Raw genomic sequence first — 18,787 nt, 5'->3', positions numbered from 1 at the left:
CTACAGCAACTGTGTGATGTCATCATGTCCATATGGAGGAACTGTGTGCTGTCATCATGTCCATATGGAGGAACTGTGTGATGTCATCATGTCCATATGGAAGAACTGTGTGAGGTCATCATGTCCATATGGAGGAACTGTGTGATGTCATCATGTCCATATGGAAGAACTGTGTGATGTCATCATGTCCATATGGAGGAACTGTGTGATGTCATCATGTCCATATGGAAGAACTGTGTGATGTCATCATGTCCATATGGAGGAACTGTGTGATGTCATCATGTCCATATGGAGGAACTGTGTGATGTCATCATGTCTATATGGAGGAACTGTATGATGTCATGTCTATATGGAGGAACTGTGTGATGTCATCATGTCTATATGGAGAACTGTGTGATGTCATCATGTCAATACAGAGGAACTGTGTGATGTCATCATGTCCATACAGAGGAACTGTGTGATGTCATCATGTCCATACAGAGGAACTGTGTGATGTCATCATGTCCATATAGAAGAACTGTGTGATGTCATCATGTCCATATGGAAGAACTGTGTGATGTCATGTCCATATGGAGGAACTGTATGATGTCATCATGTCCATATGGAAGAACTGTGTGATGTCATGTCCATATGGAGGAACTGTGTGATGTCATCATGTCAATATAGAGGAACTATGTGATGTCATCATGTATATATGGAGGAACTATGTGATGTCATCATGTATATACGGAGGAACTGTGTGATGTCATCATGTCCATATAGAAAAACTGTGTGATGTCATGTCCATATGGAGGAACTGTGTGATGTCATCATGTCAATATAGAGGAACTGTGTGATGTCATCATGTCCATATGGAAGAACTGTGTGATGTCATCATGTCCATATGGAGGAACTGTGTGATGTCATCATGTCAATATAGAGGAACTGTGTGATGTCATCATGTCCATATTGAAGAACTGTGTGATGTCATCATGCCCAGATGAAGGAACTGTGTGATGTCATCATGGTCCATATAGAGGAACTGTGTGATGTCATGTCCATATGGAGGAACTGTGTGATGTCATCATGTCCATATGGAGGAACTGTGTGATGTCATCATGTCCATATGGAGGAATTGTGCGATGTCATCATGTCCATATGGAGGAACTGTGCGATGTCATCATGTCCATATGGAGGAACTGTGTGATGTCATCATGTCCATATGGAGGAACTGTGTGATGTCATCATGTCCATATGGAGGAACTGTGTGATGTCATCATGTCCATATGGAGGAACTGTGTGATGTCATCATGTCCATATGGAAGAACTGTGTGATGTCATCATGTCCATATGGAGAACTGTGTGATGTCATGTCCATATGGAGGAACTGTGTGATGTCATCATGTCCATATGGAGAACTGTGTGATGTCATCATGTCCATATGGAGGAACTGTGTGATGTCATCATGTCCATATGGAGGAACTGTGTGATGTCATCATGTCCATATGGAGAACTGTGTGATGTCATCATGTCCATATGGAGAACTGTGTGATGTCATCATGTCCATATGGAGGAACTGTGTTATGTCATCATGTCCATATGGAAGAACTGTGATGTCATCATGTCCATATAGAGGAACTGTGTGATGTCATCATGTCTATATGGAGGAACTGTGTGATGTCATCATGTCCATATAGAGGAGCTGTGTGATGTCATCATGTCCATATGGAGGAATTGTGTGATGTCATCATGTCCATATGGAGGAACTGTGTGATGTCATCATCTCCATATAGGGCAAAATCTGTGAGGAATGTCCAGCACGTTGTAGAATTTTTATAATTTTTTTCTTAAATGTAGTGCAGCACCTCTTCTGACCTGCAGGTGTCACTGTAGCAATCAGCCGCAGATTTCACTGCACCAAAGTTTTTATTCAGTAGAACGCACTTTTAAAAATACATTAAAATATATTACAAACCAATGTGCCCTGCTTCACATGGACCACGGGCCTCACGTATACAAACTAGTGCACACAAAAAGGGGGAGGAGCAAGTAATGCAAATCTGGGTAAAAAAAATATTAATAATCATCATTGCCGTATATATTTGCTATACTTTTCCTTTAAATAAAATATCAATATAAAATAATTTGTAACAGGATATCAAACAAACTTCAATTCTGTGACCTTTTTTTCTTTTTTTAGTGCAAATTTTGAATTTTTGAACTTTTTAAGAAAAATAAAATTTTATCGACGTCTAGCGTGATGGAAAAAGTGTAACTTTCTTAAAGGCGCAGATCAGGGTAAAGTCTCTCCGGGGACTGTTCTGGCGTTGAAGATTTTCGGATAGAATTCGATCATCAGTTCTGTAAACATGTTGACGGGGACCAGAGCGTTTATGGAAGTGGTGCCCTCTTGTGGCCAAACTAGGTTCACGCCGAATACGCAGGCCAGGTTGGAAGCCGTCATTTTGTTGGAAATGCTTTCTGTAGAAACCTGTTGGTATAAGTGATGAAGATTTAGACCAATGTTTCCGGACCAGGGTGCCTCCAGCTGTTGCAAAACTACAACTCTCAGCATGCCCGGACAGCCTTCGGCTGTCCGGGCATGCTGGGAGTTGTAGTTTCGCAACAGCTCTAGGCGGCCGTGTTGGGAAACACTGGTTTAGACCAAAATAGAAGAGACAAGCTATTATGAAAGAAGCAAATAAAGCAGTAGCACTCAATGCCAGTCAGCGGCTGATAAAGCCTAAAAATACATAAATAAATAAATAAAAAAGAAAAACAAATTGTAAAAGGACAAAAAGGAACAGAATTCAAATGTAATATTGTCTCACTATGAACCATTAGTCAGGCTTTATTTTGATCATTTATTAGGACCATACTGACCCTAATAATATGTCCTTATAGTGGCCATATAATAGTGCCATTCTGTCCCTTAATATGTCCTTAGTGTCCAAATAACAGTGCCATACTTCCCCTAAAATGTCCATATAACAGTGATATACTGCCCTCCAATAATATGTTCTTACAGTGTTCATAAAACAGTACCATACTGTCCTCTAATTATATACCCTTAAAGTGTCCATATAACAGTGCCATACAGTCCCCTAATAACATGTCCTTATAGTGTCCACATAACAGTGCTATACTGCCCTCCAATAATATGTTCATATAGTGTTCATATAACAGTGTCATACTGTCCCGTCCGTATAGTGTCCATATAATTATGCCATACTGCCCCTAATAATATGTCCTCATAGTGTCTATATATTAGTGTCATACTGCCCCAATAACATGTCCTTATAGTGCCCCTATAACAGTGCCATACTGTCCCTAATAATAATAATATCCTTATAGTGCCCATATTACAGTTTTCTTTTGCTCCCAAATAATATGTTAATATGTTAAAGTGCATATATAAATGTACCACACTGCTGGGTAAAAATATGTCCTTATAGTGCCCATATAACAGAACCACACTGTCCAGGATTAATAGGTCTTTAGAGTGCCCATGTAACAATGCCATACTGTCCCATAATAATATGTCCTTATAGTGTCCATATAACAATGCTATGCTGCCCCATAATAATATGTCCTTATAGTGCCCATATAACAGTATCACACTGTCCAGGATTAATAGGTTTATAAAGTGGCCATATAACAGTGCCATACTGCCCCATAATAATAATATGCCGTTATAGCGCCCATATAACAGTACCACCCTGCTGGGTAGAAATATGTCCTTATAGTGTCCATATAACAGTGCCATACTGCCCCATAATATTATGTCATTATAGTGTCCATATAACAGTACCACACTGTCCAGGATTAATAAGTCTATAAAGTGCCCATATAACAGTGCCATACTGCCCCATAATAATATGTCCTTATAGTGCCCATATCACAGTACCACACTGTCCAGGATTAATAGGTCTTTAGAGTGCCCATGTAACAATGCCATACTGCCCCATAATAATATGTCCTTATAGTGTCCATATAACAGTGCTATGCTGCCCCATAATAATATGTCCTTATAGTGCCCATATAACAGTGCCATACTGCCCCATTATAATATGTCCTTATAGTGCCCATATAACATTACCACACTGTCCAGGATTAATAGGTCTATAGAGTGCCCATGTAACAGTGCCATACCGCCCCATAATAATATGTCCTTATAGTGCCCATATGACAGTGCCATACTGCCCCATAATAATATGTCCTTATAGTGCCCATATAACAGTATCACACTGTCCAGGATTAATAGGTCTATAAAGTGCCCATATAACAGTGCCATACTGCCCCATAATAATAATATGCTGTTATAGCGCCCATATAACAGTACCACCCTGCTGGGTAGAAATATGTCCTTATAGTGTCCATATAACAGTGCCATACTGCCCCATAATATTATGTCCTTATAGTGTCCATATAACAGTACCACACTGTCCAGGATTAATAAGTCTATAAAGTGCCCATATAACAGTGCCATACTGCCCCATAATAATATGTCCTTATAGTGCCCATATCACAGTACCACACTGCCCCATAATAATATGTCCTTATAGTGCCCATATCACAGTGTCATTGTCCCCTCTAATAACATTTTCTTATAGTGTCCATATAACAGTACCAAACTGTCCCCTAATGCAGCTGCCATTTGGTAGTGTAAAGAAGACAATTCTAATATACCTAGCGAGCTGAGCCAAATGCAGTAAAGTCTCCGCCCCATCAGGTACAGGCCTGACATGACGCTATTGACACGTCTCACCCTCCCCACGTCTTGTAAGTACCTTTATCATTACACAATGTATAGAATATGTGAAGCTTTCATTCTATTTCCATTCCCTGACCGGCGGCTGCTGTATTAGTGCACAGGGGAATAGCGGTATAATTGGTGGGATATACTGTATATGGGATGTTTTCTATTTACATAATAGATTCCACCATAATGCGGTTCCGCCTGCGCAATTATAAATCTAATGTGTCATGTGGGGAATTGTTAATATCATTTTTCTAAGTGACTAATCAGATTTATGCGCACATCAAGGCGGACATTTGTAGCGTTATGTTCCCGCAGATGCGTCCTGCCATCTAGATAGCGAACAGCAGCGGCGGCGGCGATCCCAGCTAGTAATGTGCTGCGTGCTCTGTCCATAATGCAATGCTCTGCTGGTTGATTAGGGGTCGGTTATGGAGAGCCTCCGCACACCTCATTACCGCCTCAAGTATTGACCACTTAACAAGACCATAGAGACGATGTATTTACTGCTGACCAGATGTCCCTTTCTATGCAGGTCCACATAGCGGATAGGACCGAACGTCAGTATAGGGATTCACAACTTGTCCTTATAGTGCCCATATAACAGTGCCATAGTGTCCGTAATAATAATAGTGTCCTTATAGTGCCCATATAACAGTGTTCTATTGCTCCCAAATATTTTATCTTTATAGTGCCCATACAATAGTACCACACTGCCCAGTAATATTAGGTCTTTATAGTGCCCATGTAACAGTGCCATACTGTCCCGTAATATGTCCTTATAGTGTCCATATAACAGTGCCATACTGTTCCCTAAAATATGTCTTTATAATGCCCATGTAACCGTGCCATACTGTCCCGTAATATGTCTTTATAGTGTCCATTTAACAGTGCCATACTGCCCCCTAATTATATCTCCTTATAGTGTCAATATAATAGTGCCATACTGCCCCCCAAAATAATGTCCTTATAGTGTCCATATCACAATGCCATACTGCCCCCTAATAATATGTCCTTATATTGCCCATATAACAGTGCCATACTGCTCCTGATAATATGTCCTCATAGTGTCTATATATCAGGGTCATACTGCCCCAATAATATGTCCTTAAAGTGCCCATATAACAGTGCAATACTACCCTTTAATAATCTATCCTTATAGTGCCCATATAACAGTGCCATACTGTCCCTAATAATAATGTCCTTATAGTGTGCATATAACAGTGCCATACTGTCCCTAATAATAATGTCCTTATAGTGCCCACATAACAGTGCCATACTGTCCCTAATAATAATGTCCTTATAGTGCCCATATTACTGTGTTAAATTGCTGCCAAATAATATGTCCTTATAGTGCCCATATAATAGTATCACACACCGCCTGGTAATAATATGTCCTTATAGTGCCCAAATAACAGTGCCACACTGCCCTGTAATAATAGGTCTTTAGAGTGCCATATAACAGTGCCATACTGCACCCTAAGAACATGTCCTTATAGTGACCATATAATTTTGAGTTAACTTCACTACGGCTGTGTTCACACGCTGCAGTTTTACTGTATTTTTACCATTTTTTTTTATTTTTTGCAGCGATTTCTCAGAAATCGCTGCAAAAAAAATAAAAAAAAATAAATACATGGTAAAAATACAGTAGTTATGCCATTTTACCAAAAGCGTGTAAAATTATATTTCTATCATGGTTTCCATAAAAACAGCGTCCAGCCTGCAGTAAAAACACATCAGAATGCGGTAAAACTGCAACGTTTGGACAATCCCCTACAGTCCAAGAGGGCAAGGCTGCACACACAGGACTCCTCTCCAGCAACCCAGAACCTAGCAACCACTAGAACTGGGAACAGTAATTTCACCTGAGGAAGGCATCAGTGGATGCCAAAACGCGTTGTCCCAACTTCACCAATAAAGTATTTATTGTCCTGTGCCACTCGAGTCCTCCTTTTCTGACTACCCACTGGGCAGCGCCTCATCAAAACCGGTTTCTTTTTATTATTTATTTCAATCTACAAATAGGTGATGAAATGACATTGGGGGTACCAGCTCTAAAAGCTGTGACAAAATGTTTGCGGGAGAGGGTGGGATTGGGCACATGTTGCGGGAGCGGAATTAAGAAAATAGTCCTGCGCAGGACTGTACTCCATAGCAAGTCCATGGTTGGCCTCTGTGGTGGATCTATCCTAGCTTTTCACTTTCCACAGCCCTTGGTCAGACAGGATCAGTCTCTATTGAGCGATTGCCCAGAGAGTGTCAGGAACTCACCGAGTTTAGGAAGCAAATAAGATATTTGAGGACGGCGTAGTTGTGATCTGGGAGCCGGTGAACGATCTGTTTACAGCTGTTGGCGCGCAAGATGCTCTCCACGCCTGAAACAAAAATGAGGGAGACGCCATTACAAAAATTTAAAGGGGTACTCCACCCCTAGACATCTTATCCCCAATCCACGGGAACGGAAGTCTGTGACATCATGACTCCGCCCCCGTGTGGCGTCACACCCCGTCCCCTCAATGCAAGTCTATGGGAGGGGGCGTGACGGCCGTCACGCCCCCTCCCATAGACTTGCATTGAGGGGACGGGGCATGACGTCACACGGGGCGGAGTCATGATGTCATGGACTTCTGTTCCCGTGGTCGCGACCCAGACCCTCCAGCGCTTCCGGACAAGAAACAGGTGGGTGCCGCATGCTTTACTGCGGGGATCCCCCGTGATCGTAGACATCTTATCCCCTATCCTTTGGATAGGGGATAAGATGTCTAGGGGTGGAGTAACCCTTTAAATAATTATTCTGTGGAACTAAAACAAAACCAAACGTTATTATAAGAACGCTTGTATTGCATCATATTAGGGATGGAGTCTTCTTCTAACCTTCCAGTAACATGAAGGATCTCTCAATCCTTAGGGAACATGTCTTGAGTAATACAGTAAATAGTAGACAAGGAAGATGGGGTAGGAGGGAGATGCGGCTGCAGTCTCCTCCTTTACTGTTCCACTAAATGCTATGAGAGAGGAGAGGGAGGAGAAGGTGACTGGTTGGACATGACCACCACAGTGAGTGAGCGGTTTGTAGGGTATCCCTTTACTGTTATTGGGACTTACTGGTGATTTCAAGGATATTTCGGTAAGAGCCGAAGGTCAGCAGTGGTTCTGGAAGCTCCCGCAGAAAGGTCTTCAGGATACTGGCGGGGACGTGCGCATCTCCATATTCATCGAAATGCACCGGCTTCCCTGCGGATTGACATGAATATATTGATTGGTTCTGCTCATTTAGATTTAGCCGCTTATCACACAGCAGCAGTGAATAGTAATTGAGTTTTAGATAAATCTGGAAAATTAAAATAATTCAGGAGATGAAATAATAGACTCAAGAACCGCTGAGAAAGTCAATGAAAACCTTGCTGAATATTTAAAAGGAATCCGGCGGCAGGTTAGGGCACCCTAGATAGACGCCAATAGGGGCAGTTACCATGAGTAGTATAAGTATAATACAACTTTTTGTTATGGTGCCCCAATGCGCCATTTAGCTGTAATATCATTTTGATTTATATGCAAATTAGGTCGATTGGTGCACTGCGGGCATTCCACAGGTGTGAACTATATACATATAGCATTTTTATAAATTTGTGCTATTCTATACCATTCTGTTTGTATGGTTGTTTTCCTTTATGTAATCTTAAGTTAGTTCTCAGTTCGCTTTGTGTCAGATGTATTAGTCTCTTAGAGATGTTCCCAATGAGACCCCACATCCTTACCCTGGAGGAGGCACTGCCGCAGATATATACCCCCAGCTCCCAGAAAGCGGAGGCTCAGGGATGGGGTAGCAAAGAGGTAACAAGGATAAGGGACCATATAGTATTTCATAGTATTACAGTGGGGCAAAAAAGTATTTAGTCAGCCACCAATTGTGCAAGTTCTCCCACTAAAGAAGATGAGAAAGGCCTGGAATTATCATCATAGGTTATAACCTCAACTATGAGAGACAGAATGAAAAAAAAAATCACATTGTCTGATTTTTTTTGCAAATTATGGTGGAAAATAAGTATTTGGTCACCTACAAACAAGCAAGATTTCTGGCTCTCACAGACCTGAAACAACTTCTTTAAGAGTCTCTTCTGTCCTCCACTCGTTACCTGTATTAATGACACCTATTTGAACTGGTTATCAGTATAAAAGACACCTGTCCACAACCTCAAACAGTCACACTCCAAACTCCACTATGGTCAAGACCAAAGAGCTGTCGAAAGACACCAGAAACAAAATTGTAGACCTTTACCAGGCTGGGAAGACTGAATCTGCAATAGGCAAGCAGCTTGGTGTGAAGAAATCAACTGTGGGAGCAATTATTAGAAAATGAAAGGCATACAAGACCACTGATAATCTCCCTCGATCTGGGGCTCCAATCAAGATCTCTCCCTGAGGTGTCAAAATGATCACAAGAACGGTGAGCAAAAATCCCAGTACATGTCCGGGCGCGTCTGAAGTTTGCTAGAGAGCATTTGGATGATCCAGAATAGGATTGGGAGAATGTTATATGGTCAGATGAAACTTTTTAGTAAAAACTTCTCGTTTTTGGAGGAGAAAGAATGCTGAGTTGCATCCAAAGAACACCATACCTACTCTGAAGCATGGTGGTGGAAATATCATGCTTTGGGGCTGATTTTCTGCAAAGGGACAAGGACGACTGATCCGTGTAAATACAATACAATACAGACCCATGTATTGTGAGGTTTTGAGTGAAAACTTGCTTCCATCAGCAAGGGCATTGAAGATGAAATGTGTCTGGGTCTTTCAGCATGACAATTTCTAGGTCCTGGAGTGGCCTAGCCAGTCTCCAGATCTCAACCCCAAAGAAAACCTTTGGAGGGAGTTGAAAGTCTGTGTTGAACAGCAACAGCCCCAAAACATCACTGCTCTAGAGGAGATCTGTATGGAGGAATGGGCCAAAATACCAGCAACAGTGTGTGAAAACCTTGTGAAGACTTACAGAAAACGTTTGACCTCTGTCATTGCCAACCAAGGGTATATAACAAAGTATTGAGATGAACTTTTGTTATTGACCAAATACTTATTTTCCACCATAATTTTGAAAATAAATTCTTAAAGAATCCGACAATGTGATTTTATGGATTTTTTTTCTCATTATGTCCCTCATAGTTGAGGTATACCTATGATGAAAATTACAGGCCTCATCTTTTTAAGTGGGAGAACTTGCACAATTTGGTGGCTAACTAAATACATTTTTTTGCCCCACTGTATGTCTGTATAATTGTACTTTGTGTTATAACTAATTTTTTTTGTTTAAAGGGGTTGCCCAGTGAAACAACCTGTATTTGGAGTCAATAAGTATAATAAAGCAACTCACTGATATAAATGTAATTAGCCATAGTGTAGGGATCTGCTCCCTTGTAAACTGTTACATGAAGTCACAAGCTCTAAAAGCAGTCTGCACCATTTATCCTCCCCTTTTCCCTCCTGTCTGCTCTGGACGAGGCAATTGATGTGAAGGTGGGGAGCAGGTATTACTACTCATTAGATTTATGACTCATTAGAAAAAGCAGCAGGAAGCCTATTTTCAGTCACAGTAGTCGAAGTCAGGACAGACTCTCTGCTTTTCTTTTCTCCGGTTTCTCCTTTTCCTCACTACCTCTTTGCTTCTCTGACTCTTCAAATTTTCCTCCAATAGCAAATTTCCTCCAATATCTCTGATAGCAGCCTGCCGTCTCTCACGCCCCCTCTTTTCCTGTCTGCTCAGGATAAGACCAGTTATGTGAAGGTGGGGAGCTGGTATTACTGCTGATTACATTTATGACTTATTAGATTAGGCAGCAGGGAGCCCGTCCTCCGTCACAGTAGTTGAGGTTATAACGGGCTACCTGGTTTTCTTTTCTCTAGTTTTTCTTTGCTTCCCTGCCCCTCCAATTTTACTTCAATCTCCTTTCTTGTAAACTGTGACATCATGTCATAGGCCCCGAAAGCAGTCTGCTCTGTTTCTCCTCCCTCTTACCCTGCTGTTTGCTCAGGACAAGACCAGTGATGTGAAGGTTGGAAACTGTTATTACTGCTCTTTACATACAGTATGTTACTCATTCGATAAGGCAGCAGGGAGCCCATTTTGACAGTAGTTGAGGTCAGGATGGGTTCCCTGTATTTCTTTTCCCCTGTTTCTCCTTTTACTCATTACATCTTTGTTTGTCCGATTATCCTCCAATGTCCTTCCTTCTTATCATCCTGTTTTTTTCCCTTTGAGGCTGGGTTCACACTACGTTTTGTACTTACGGTTCCCGTATACGGCTGGGAGGATGGGGGCTGGGCTCAATTGCGTCGCCTGCACTCAATTGCGCCGTATAGGGGAACCATATTTAAAGCATGTCTATGAGCCGACTGGAGTGAACCGCAGCCTCCGGTCGGCTGCGTTTTCGGCCGTATGAGGTTTCCCGACCGCCAGCAAAAACGTGGTTGACCGTGTTTTTGCCTACGGTCGGGAAACCGCATATGGCCGAAAACGCAGCTGCGGTTCACTCCGGTCGGCTCATAGACATGCATTAAATACAGTTCCCCTATACGGCTGAGTGCGGGCACCGCGATTAAGCCCCGCCCCCCTCCTCCCAGCCGTATACGGGAACCGTAAGTACAAAACGTAGTGTGAACCCAGCCTAAGTCAAGACTTTTTCTAAATTATTATTAGTATTTTTGTGCCACTTGTTTAGAAAGAAACTAAAGGAGGATCGCCAGTTGCCAGAAGAATAAGTGCCAGGGTGTCACCGTGACACCATTGACATCCCTGGTTCAAACATCCGGATGTTATGTTCAAATATTTTTACAGTAAAGCATCGATCTATTATTATGGTGTATACCATAATTCACCGCACTTACATGATTATAGCTACACACCATATTAGCACTTCATAACAATGGACAGCGAGGAGAATATAAAATATAATTGTTGTAGCCTGTAATATTTTCAGCGGTCGTGACATTTCACCCATCTTTACAGGAAAGAAGCGGCTGATGTCAGGAGAGAGGACGATTTACTATCCCACCATACGCACCATGTCGTCCATATTGTGGAGGAGGGAGGTGTGAGGGGCCAAGTCGTATTTCATTGCCTCCACTTTGGGACCTAGTGACTAATGTCTCTTCTATAGAAAAGAACATCCCCCCCCCCCCCCCCCCGTGCAAATTCCTGGTACCGTCTTCCTAGCGGCCTCAATACATCTCCCGCTAATGCATCACAGAAATTACAAATGGCTTTATGATTAACTAATAAATGACCAGTGGGATTTATGATTTGCTAATTTAATGTATTTCATTTAGTCTTTCAAAGGTTATATATCTGTGGTGATGCCTGATTCACTGACCATAATTATCACCTGTGAAAGACTAAGGAAATCCAGAAAACATGACCTGTTGGAGGGACTTGAGGACCACGCTTGACTAGACACTGCTTTAGTACTTACCTGCTAGACAGTAATGGGCATGCTTAGCCAGGATTCGTACTTGTGTTGGTGGTAAATGGCTGTGTCCTGAGTCCCCCATAATGCTGCTCGCTTCTTTGTTTGAACTGGCTATTTCCTGTTTGTGTTCCCTCCCTTCAACTACAATCCCCAGGATCCCATGTTTCTAGGTGGGAGGCGACAATTCACCCATTGAAGCACAGCCAGCTCCCATTCAACACCTGACTAGTGATATAATGTATGGGGCCACACTGCAACCTGGGAAAAGCCCAATACAGTCATTTTGTAGGGTGCTAAAAATGAACATAGGGGGCAAAAATCACATACAAATTGTGAGACCAGCCACCAAACACAGGTACAGACACTATATTATGAGCTACATTAACTTTCCAGCCCTAGTATCATACACCTCATTCTAATGCTAAAAAATAATCCAGAATACCACTTTAAATTTGACCAAAAAATAAATAAAAAAATATAAAAGGATTTGTTTTTCTTATACAGTGCAACACAGGCTATTATTGAAGAATAATATAGAGGTTCTTGTGTATGCCTTGTGCCTACCTGTTTTAGCCAATGTAGAAAGAATGGTTTTTCAGCCATACTGGATCCAATTCCATTACTGTCTACAGTTCTCATGAATCCTCTGGCTTTACAGAAAGAGGGGGTGAAGTCTTTTCCCTGCACCTGGTTATCTAATAAGGCTGCTGGTGGTCCGCACATAAGTGGATATATCTTGTACTATTTTGATACATTTTCTTATTTAAAATGAGAAAAGTGTCATCATGAGGCGAAAGTGATTTGACCTTTAATTACTTTTGAGGTGTTTTATAAAGATTTGAAGTCTTTAGGCATTTTTTCATGTTTTACTGTATTTTGGCTTGTGATTTCTTTTTTTTTTTACTTTTTTTTCTGTGATTTACTAAAAAATGCAGTAAGAAATGTAAGTAGTGTATAACTACTAGATATCCTGAGCAGCAGTATATAGATTGAGCTAGGAGGGGTCTGGAACTTAGTAGGAAGGATCTGGTAATCTGGTAGGCGACAATGTCATCCTGTAGTTGGCAGGAAGTCAGCTGGTCCAGGACTAACAGGATATGAGGTCAGCATAGGAGAACGAGATATGAGGAGGAGAAATAAGGATTAAGGATGAGATATAAGGTTGCGATATGATGACAACATATGAGGTTGGGATATAAGGTCGGGATAAGAGGATGAGATATGAGGTTGGGATAAAAGAACGGGATTTAAGGACAGGAAAAGAGGTTGGGATGAGAGGACGGGATATAAGGTCGGGATAAGAGGACGGGATATAAGGTCGGGATAAGAGGAAAGGATATAAGGTCGGGATAAGAGGACAGGATATAAGGTCGGGATAAGAGGACAGGATATAAGGTCGGGATAAGAGGACAGGATATAAGGTCGGGATAAGAGGAAAGGATATAAGGTCGGGATAAGAGGAAAGGATATAAGGTCGGGATAAGAGGACAGGATATAAGGTCGGGATAAGAGGACAGGATATAAGGTCGGGATAAGAGGACAGGATATAAGGTCGGGATAAGAGGACAGGATATAAAGTCGGGATAAGAGGACAGGATATAAGGTCGGGATAAGAGGACAGGATATAAGGTCGGAATAAAAGGACAGGATATAAGGACAGGATATAAGGACAGGATAAGAGATTGGGATAAGAGGACGGGATATAAGGTCGGGATAAGAGGACAGGATATAAGGTCGGGATAAGAGGACAGGATATAAGGTCGGGATAAGAGGACAGGATATAAGGATGGGATAAGAGATTGGGATAAGAGGACGGGATATAAGGTTGGGATAAGAGGACAGGATATAAGGTCGGGATAAGAGAACAGGATATAAGGACGGGATATGAGAATGGGATAAGAGGACGGGATATAAGGTCTGGATAAGAGGACAGTATATGAGGTTGGGATTTAAGATCGGGATAAGAGGACGGGATAACAGGATGGGATAAGAGGACGGGATATTCAACTTAGGGTGCATTGACATCATGGTTTGTGCATATGGTTCAAGCGTATTAAAACCGTATAAGATCAAACCATATGAAAGCATACAGCATTCAAGCGTGAATTAAATATATATATATATATATATATATCTCAAAAAAATATATCAAAAATATATCAAGTGTATTAAAATTGTAAAATCACACTTTGTTAAATTTTTTGTGGGAAATAAATAAAAACGTTAAAATAAAAAATAAAAATAAAGTAAAATGAGCGTCCGCAGCAGATCGATTCAGTATGACCTGTCTCTGCTGATCGCACACAGCTATGGAGAAGACTCACCGAGGTTATATCGCTTCTGGATTTCTGTGATGATGTGAGCAGAAACGGATCTTCGAAAGAGTCCTTCTGTCCGCAGTCCTGAAAAAAAATTTATAAATAAAGAAGAGGACATTTGAGGGGTTAATCAAGGAAACTATGGGCTCTGTAGAGAGAAGGGGCCCAGACCAGGGTGATGAAGAGCTCTTCAGGGATCCCTCTCTACAGGTGCTACAAACATGGTGGATCATGGAAAAGAGATGGGGGGAAACAAGCACAGGGTCGTCTTCTCCCTAGAGGTCAGGGGTCTGGTTGGGTCAACAAGGCTGCCTGGGAATGCTGGGAGATTGAACAACTGGAGGCCCCCTGGTTGGGAAACATTGCCATGGGGAATGTAAGTATTTACCAAAACGGAAATATGTGTTACAGTGAATGCTCCGAGGGTATGAATATTTATGCAATTAGTTATCGTGTTTATAATGGATTTCATTACACTTTTCCCTCACAACAATTAACACAAAAAGAAAAAAAAAAGTCCAAATTAGGGGGGAGGGTGTGAATACTTTGTACAGGCGATGGAGATATTTTAAGATCTCGGCCTGAACCTTTGATGATCTCTTTCAGCCATGTTCGCGATGATTGTTTATAATGTGAAGGGTCACTAAGCGGTTACTGGCAGAACCATTAACGCCGCCATTTGCATATGTTTTAATGGGGATTTATTAGGTGTTTATTTAATTACGGCACATAAAAATTCAAATAGCTCAAATGTAAAGCAAATCTACAGAGAATGGCTAGAATGAGGGTGGTAGAGCGACAATATTCTTCTAGAATGTTATAGTAGCGTGCAATAGAAATTCATTGCTTAAAGGGGTTGTCCAGAGGGATAAAAAAAAAAAAAAAAAGGGGTAAGTGTGTGTGTGTGTGTGTGTGGGGGGGGGGGGGGGTGGTGTTAGGACGGCCCCTGATCCCCCACTGATCTCTACTTCCTGATCCCTATCTTGACATTGCCACTTTCTAGTCTTGACTAGATACAGAGGTAATCAATGGTAATGGAGGGGGATCAGTAGGAGGTGAAAACTGTTTTTTTTTTTGTTGTTGTTGTTTTTAAACACAGGCCTTCCCCTCTTTTTTACATTTCATTCCACAAGACAAGCCCTTTAAATATGGTTGGGGGTGGTTTACAGTAAAAAACTAAAAAAAAAAAGTAGTAATACCCACCTACCCTGATGGCCACCAGTGCTCATCACCACTTCTTCCTGGTTTATGTGATTTGTCCCCCCCCCCCCCCCCCCCAAGAAACTGCCTGCTCAACCAATTACATGGTGCAACTGTGTCCTGCATCAGTCAGTGACCGGCCGGTAGTTTGTGTGGAAATGACATGTCACAGAAACCAGAATGAAGCAGTGACAAGAGGAGATTCGAAGCCATTGGAATGGCAACTGCAGGGGATCAGGGTAGGCTAGTATCACTTTTTTTCCCCCCCTTTCTTTATACCACTGCCAGCCATATGTAAAAAAAATAAATAAAAAGTTACATCCCCCAGGCAACCTTTGTATAACTTTTAAAATTAAATATAAAGTTATTATTAATATATTATTTTTAAGTAACATTATATATTTATTAAATATTATTAATATTAATTAAATTATTATATGCATAACATGTATAATTAAATAAATAAAATGTAAAAATATCAATTATTGATCTACTAAAAAATATGTATATATATATATATATATATATATATATATATATATATATATATATATTTTTTTTTTTTTTTTTAAGTAGATCAGGAGTTGGTAAGGTAAAAACTTGTTATTTGTTTATCCCTAGACAACCCTTATTTTAAAAATGCATACAATGAAAAAAACTTTCTGCTTTCTTCCATTAAAGGGGTACTCCGCCCCTAGACATCTTATTCCCTATTCAAAGGATAGGGGATAAGATGTCAGATCGCTGCGGTCCCGCTGCTGGGGATCCCGGCTGCAGCACCCCGCTATCATTACAGCACAGAGCGAGTTCGCTCTGCACATAATGACGGGCAATACAGGGGCCGGAGCATCCTTATGTCATGGCTCCGCCCCTTGTGATGTCACGGCCCACCCCTTTCAATACAAGTCTATGAGAGGGGTCATTACGCCCCCTCCCATAGACTTGCATTAAGGGGACGGGCTGTGATGTCATGAGGGGCGGAGCCATGACGTCACGCTGCTCCGTCCCCTGTATCGCCCGTCATTACGCACAGAGCGATCTCGCTCTGTGCTGTAATGATAGCGGGGTGCCGCAGCGGGGATTCCGGGGATCCCCAGCAGCGGGACCACGGCGATCTGACATCTTATCATAAGATGTCTAGGGGAAGAGTACCCCTTTAAAGGGGAGCCAGAAAGTTAAACAGATTTGTAAATTCTTTGCTTTTTGGAACACAGAGCTCTCTGCTGACATCATGACCACAATGCTCTCTGCTGACACCTCTGTCCATTTTAAGAACTGTCCAGAGTAGGAGAAAATTCCCATAGCAAACATATGCTGCTCTGGACAGTTCCTAAAATGGACAGAGATGTCAGCAGAGAGCACCTTTTCAGGAACTGCCCAGAGCAGGATAGGTTTTCTATTGGGATTTGCTCCTACTCTGGACAGTTCTTAAAATGGAAAAAAAGATGTCAGCAGAGAGCACTGTGGTCAGGCAGAAAGGAAATTCAAAATGAAAATAACTTCCTGTGGATCATGCAGCATCTTATAAGTACTGAAAGGATAAAGATTTTTTTTATAGAAGTAATTTACAAATCTGTTTAACTTTCTGGCACCAGTTGATTAAAAAATATATATTAATAATAATAATAATAATAATAATGTTTTCCAGTGGAGTACCCCTTTAAGCTGGCCATATAAATTAGACATGTGTTGGCTGAACACACCAAATTTCACCAAAAACAGCCAACCATCTATAGTCAATGGAGGCCTCTTGGCTCTACCCCGATAGCAAGTTGTTGGGGGAATGAAATACACATATTGAGGGAGGATACAATGTGTTTGGTAGCTTTAGATAGAACAGAGACTCGAAAACTCTTCACCTCCAACCATCATCCATACTCCAGTAGGATGGCTTCTCAATGGAGACATAATGTCAAATAGATGTGGATCCAACCTCTGGGACCTGCACCGATGTTGAGAATGGGAGTCTCCTCACCTGAACCATCTTGCCGCCACATCTAGGTGGAGAATGAGTGACCATGTGACCATACATGTTCACCGCACTTTACATTGACTTCTATGGCAGTGACCGAAACCACCGAGTAACACAACAGATCTCACCTTTCGTTTTCAAGTAAGAAATAGTTTGCTCCATCACTGGCGGGATCAGATCACCTTTGTTTTTGTTCTTTAGACTGGAAACGAGAAGAAGAGGCGCATGAATAAGACCAGAAAGATCAGAATTCACCTGGATGTTGCTTTTGTTATTCTAAATTGTTTTTAAGATTTACGGCAAAATGGCAATATTAAACGGGTTTGGTACAAACATGTCCATTTGTTGGGGAATTTGATACCACCGACTGGTACAGTGGCAGCGTGCTACGTTACAAGTCTACTACTAAACAGAAGCAAGGCATACACACTTGTAAAATAACGGATGGGACATTGATAGATGCATTAAATATCTGCCACATTGTACATATAAATAATTCCCCCACACAGTGCACAATAAATAAAACCGTCATATTGTAAATATAAATAATTATATTATACATCATATAAATATTCCCAAAGGACAACTGGGGTGTACTGATGAGCTTAACACCTGATCCTGTTTATCATTACACCATAAATAATTCCCCCATACAGTACACAATAAATAAAACCGTCATATTGTAAATATAAATAATTATATTATACATCACATAAATATTCCCAAAGGACAACTGGGGTGTACTGATGAGATTAACACCTGATCACATTTATCATTACACCATAAATAATTCCCCCATACAGTACACAATAAATAAAACCGTCATATTGTAAATATAAATAATTATCTTATACATTATATAAATATTCCCAAAGGACAACTGGGGTGTACTGATGAGATTAACACCTGATCACATTTATCATTACACCATAAATAATTCCCCCATACAGTACACATTAAATAAAACTAACATATATAATTCTAGTATGCAGCACACGAATATGCCCATTTAACACCGAGAATTCCCTTTGTGATACTAAAGGGATAATATTTCTCCTTTAAATGGGTACTCCCGTGGAAAACTTTTTAACTTTTT

The 18,787-nt window shown here is 41.1% G+C and overlaps 1 protein-coding gene across 3 annotated transcripts in view; it reads right to left on the bottom strand.

The window, feature by feature from the left end:
• Positions 1-1,895: 1,895 nt before the first annotated feature.
• The window catches only part of ARHGAP8 (Rho GTPase activating protein 8), an 86,820-nt gene continuing 69,928 nt past the window's right edge, over positions 1,896-18,787 (bottom strand). For all 3 annotated transcript variants that reach the window (XM_056517439.1, XM_056517441.1, XM_056517442.1), the window contains 5 exons: positions 17,820-17,893; positions 14,526-14,603; positions 7,847-7,975; positions 7,013-7,116; positions 1,896-2,470 (listed from right to left, as the gene is read on the bottom strand). In XM_056517439.1, coding sequence (XP_056373414.1) covers positions 2,273-2,470; positions 7,013-7,116; positions 7,847-7,975; positions 14,526-14,603; positions 17,820-17,893 — 583 coding nt within the window. In that variant the 3' untranslated portion in view covers positions 1,896-2,272. The remainder of the gene's footprint in view (positions 2,471-7,012; positions 7,117-7,846; positions 7,976-14,525; positions 14,604-17,819; positions 17,894-18,787) is intronic.

Source organism: Hyla sarda, chromosome 4, assembly GCF_029499605.1.
Source record: "Hyla sarda isolate aHylSar1 chromosome 4, aHylSar1.hap1, whole genome shotgun sequence".
Classification (NCBI taxonomy): Eukaryota; Metazoa; Chordata; class Amphibia; order Anura; family Hylidae; genus Hyla; species Hyla sarda.
This window is presented reverse-complemented; position numbering and strand designations above follow the sequence as displayed.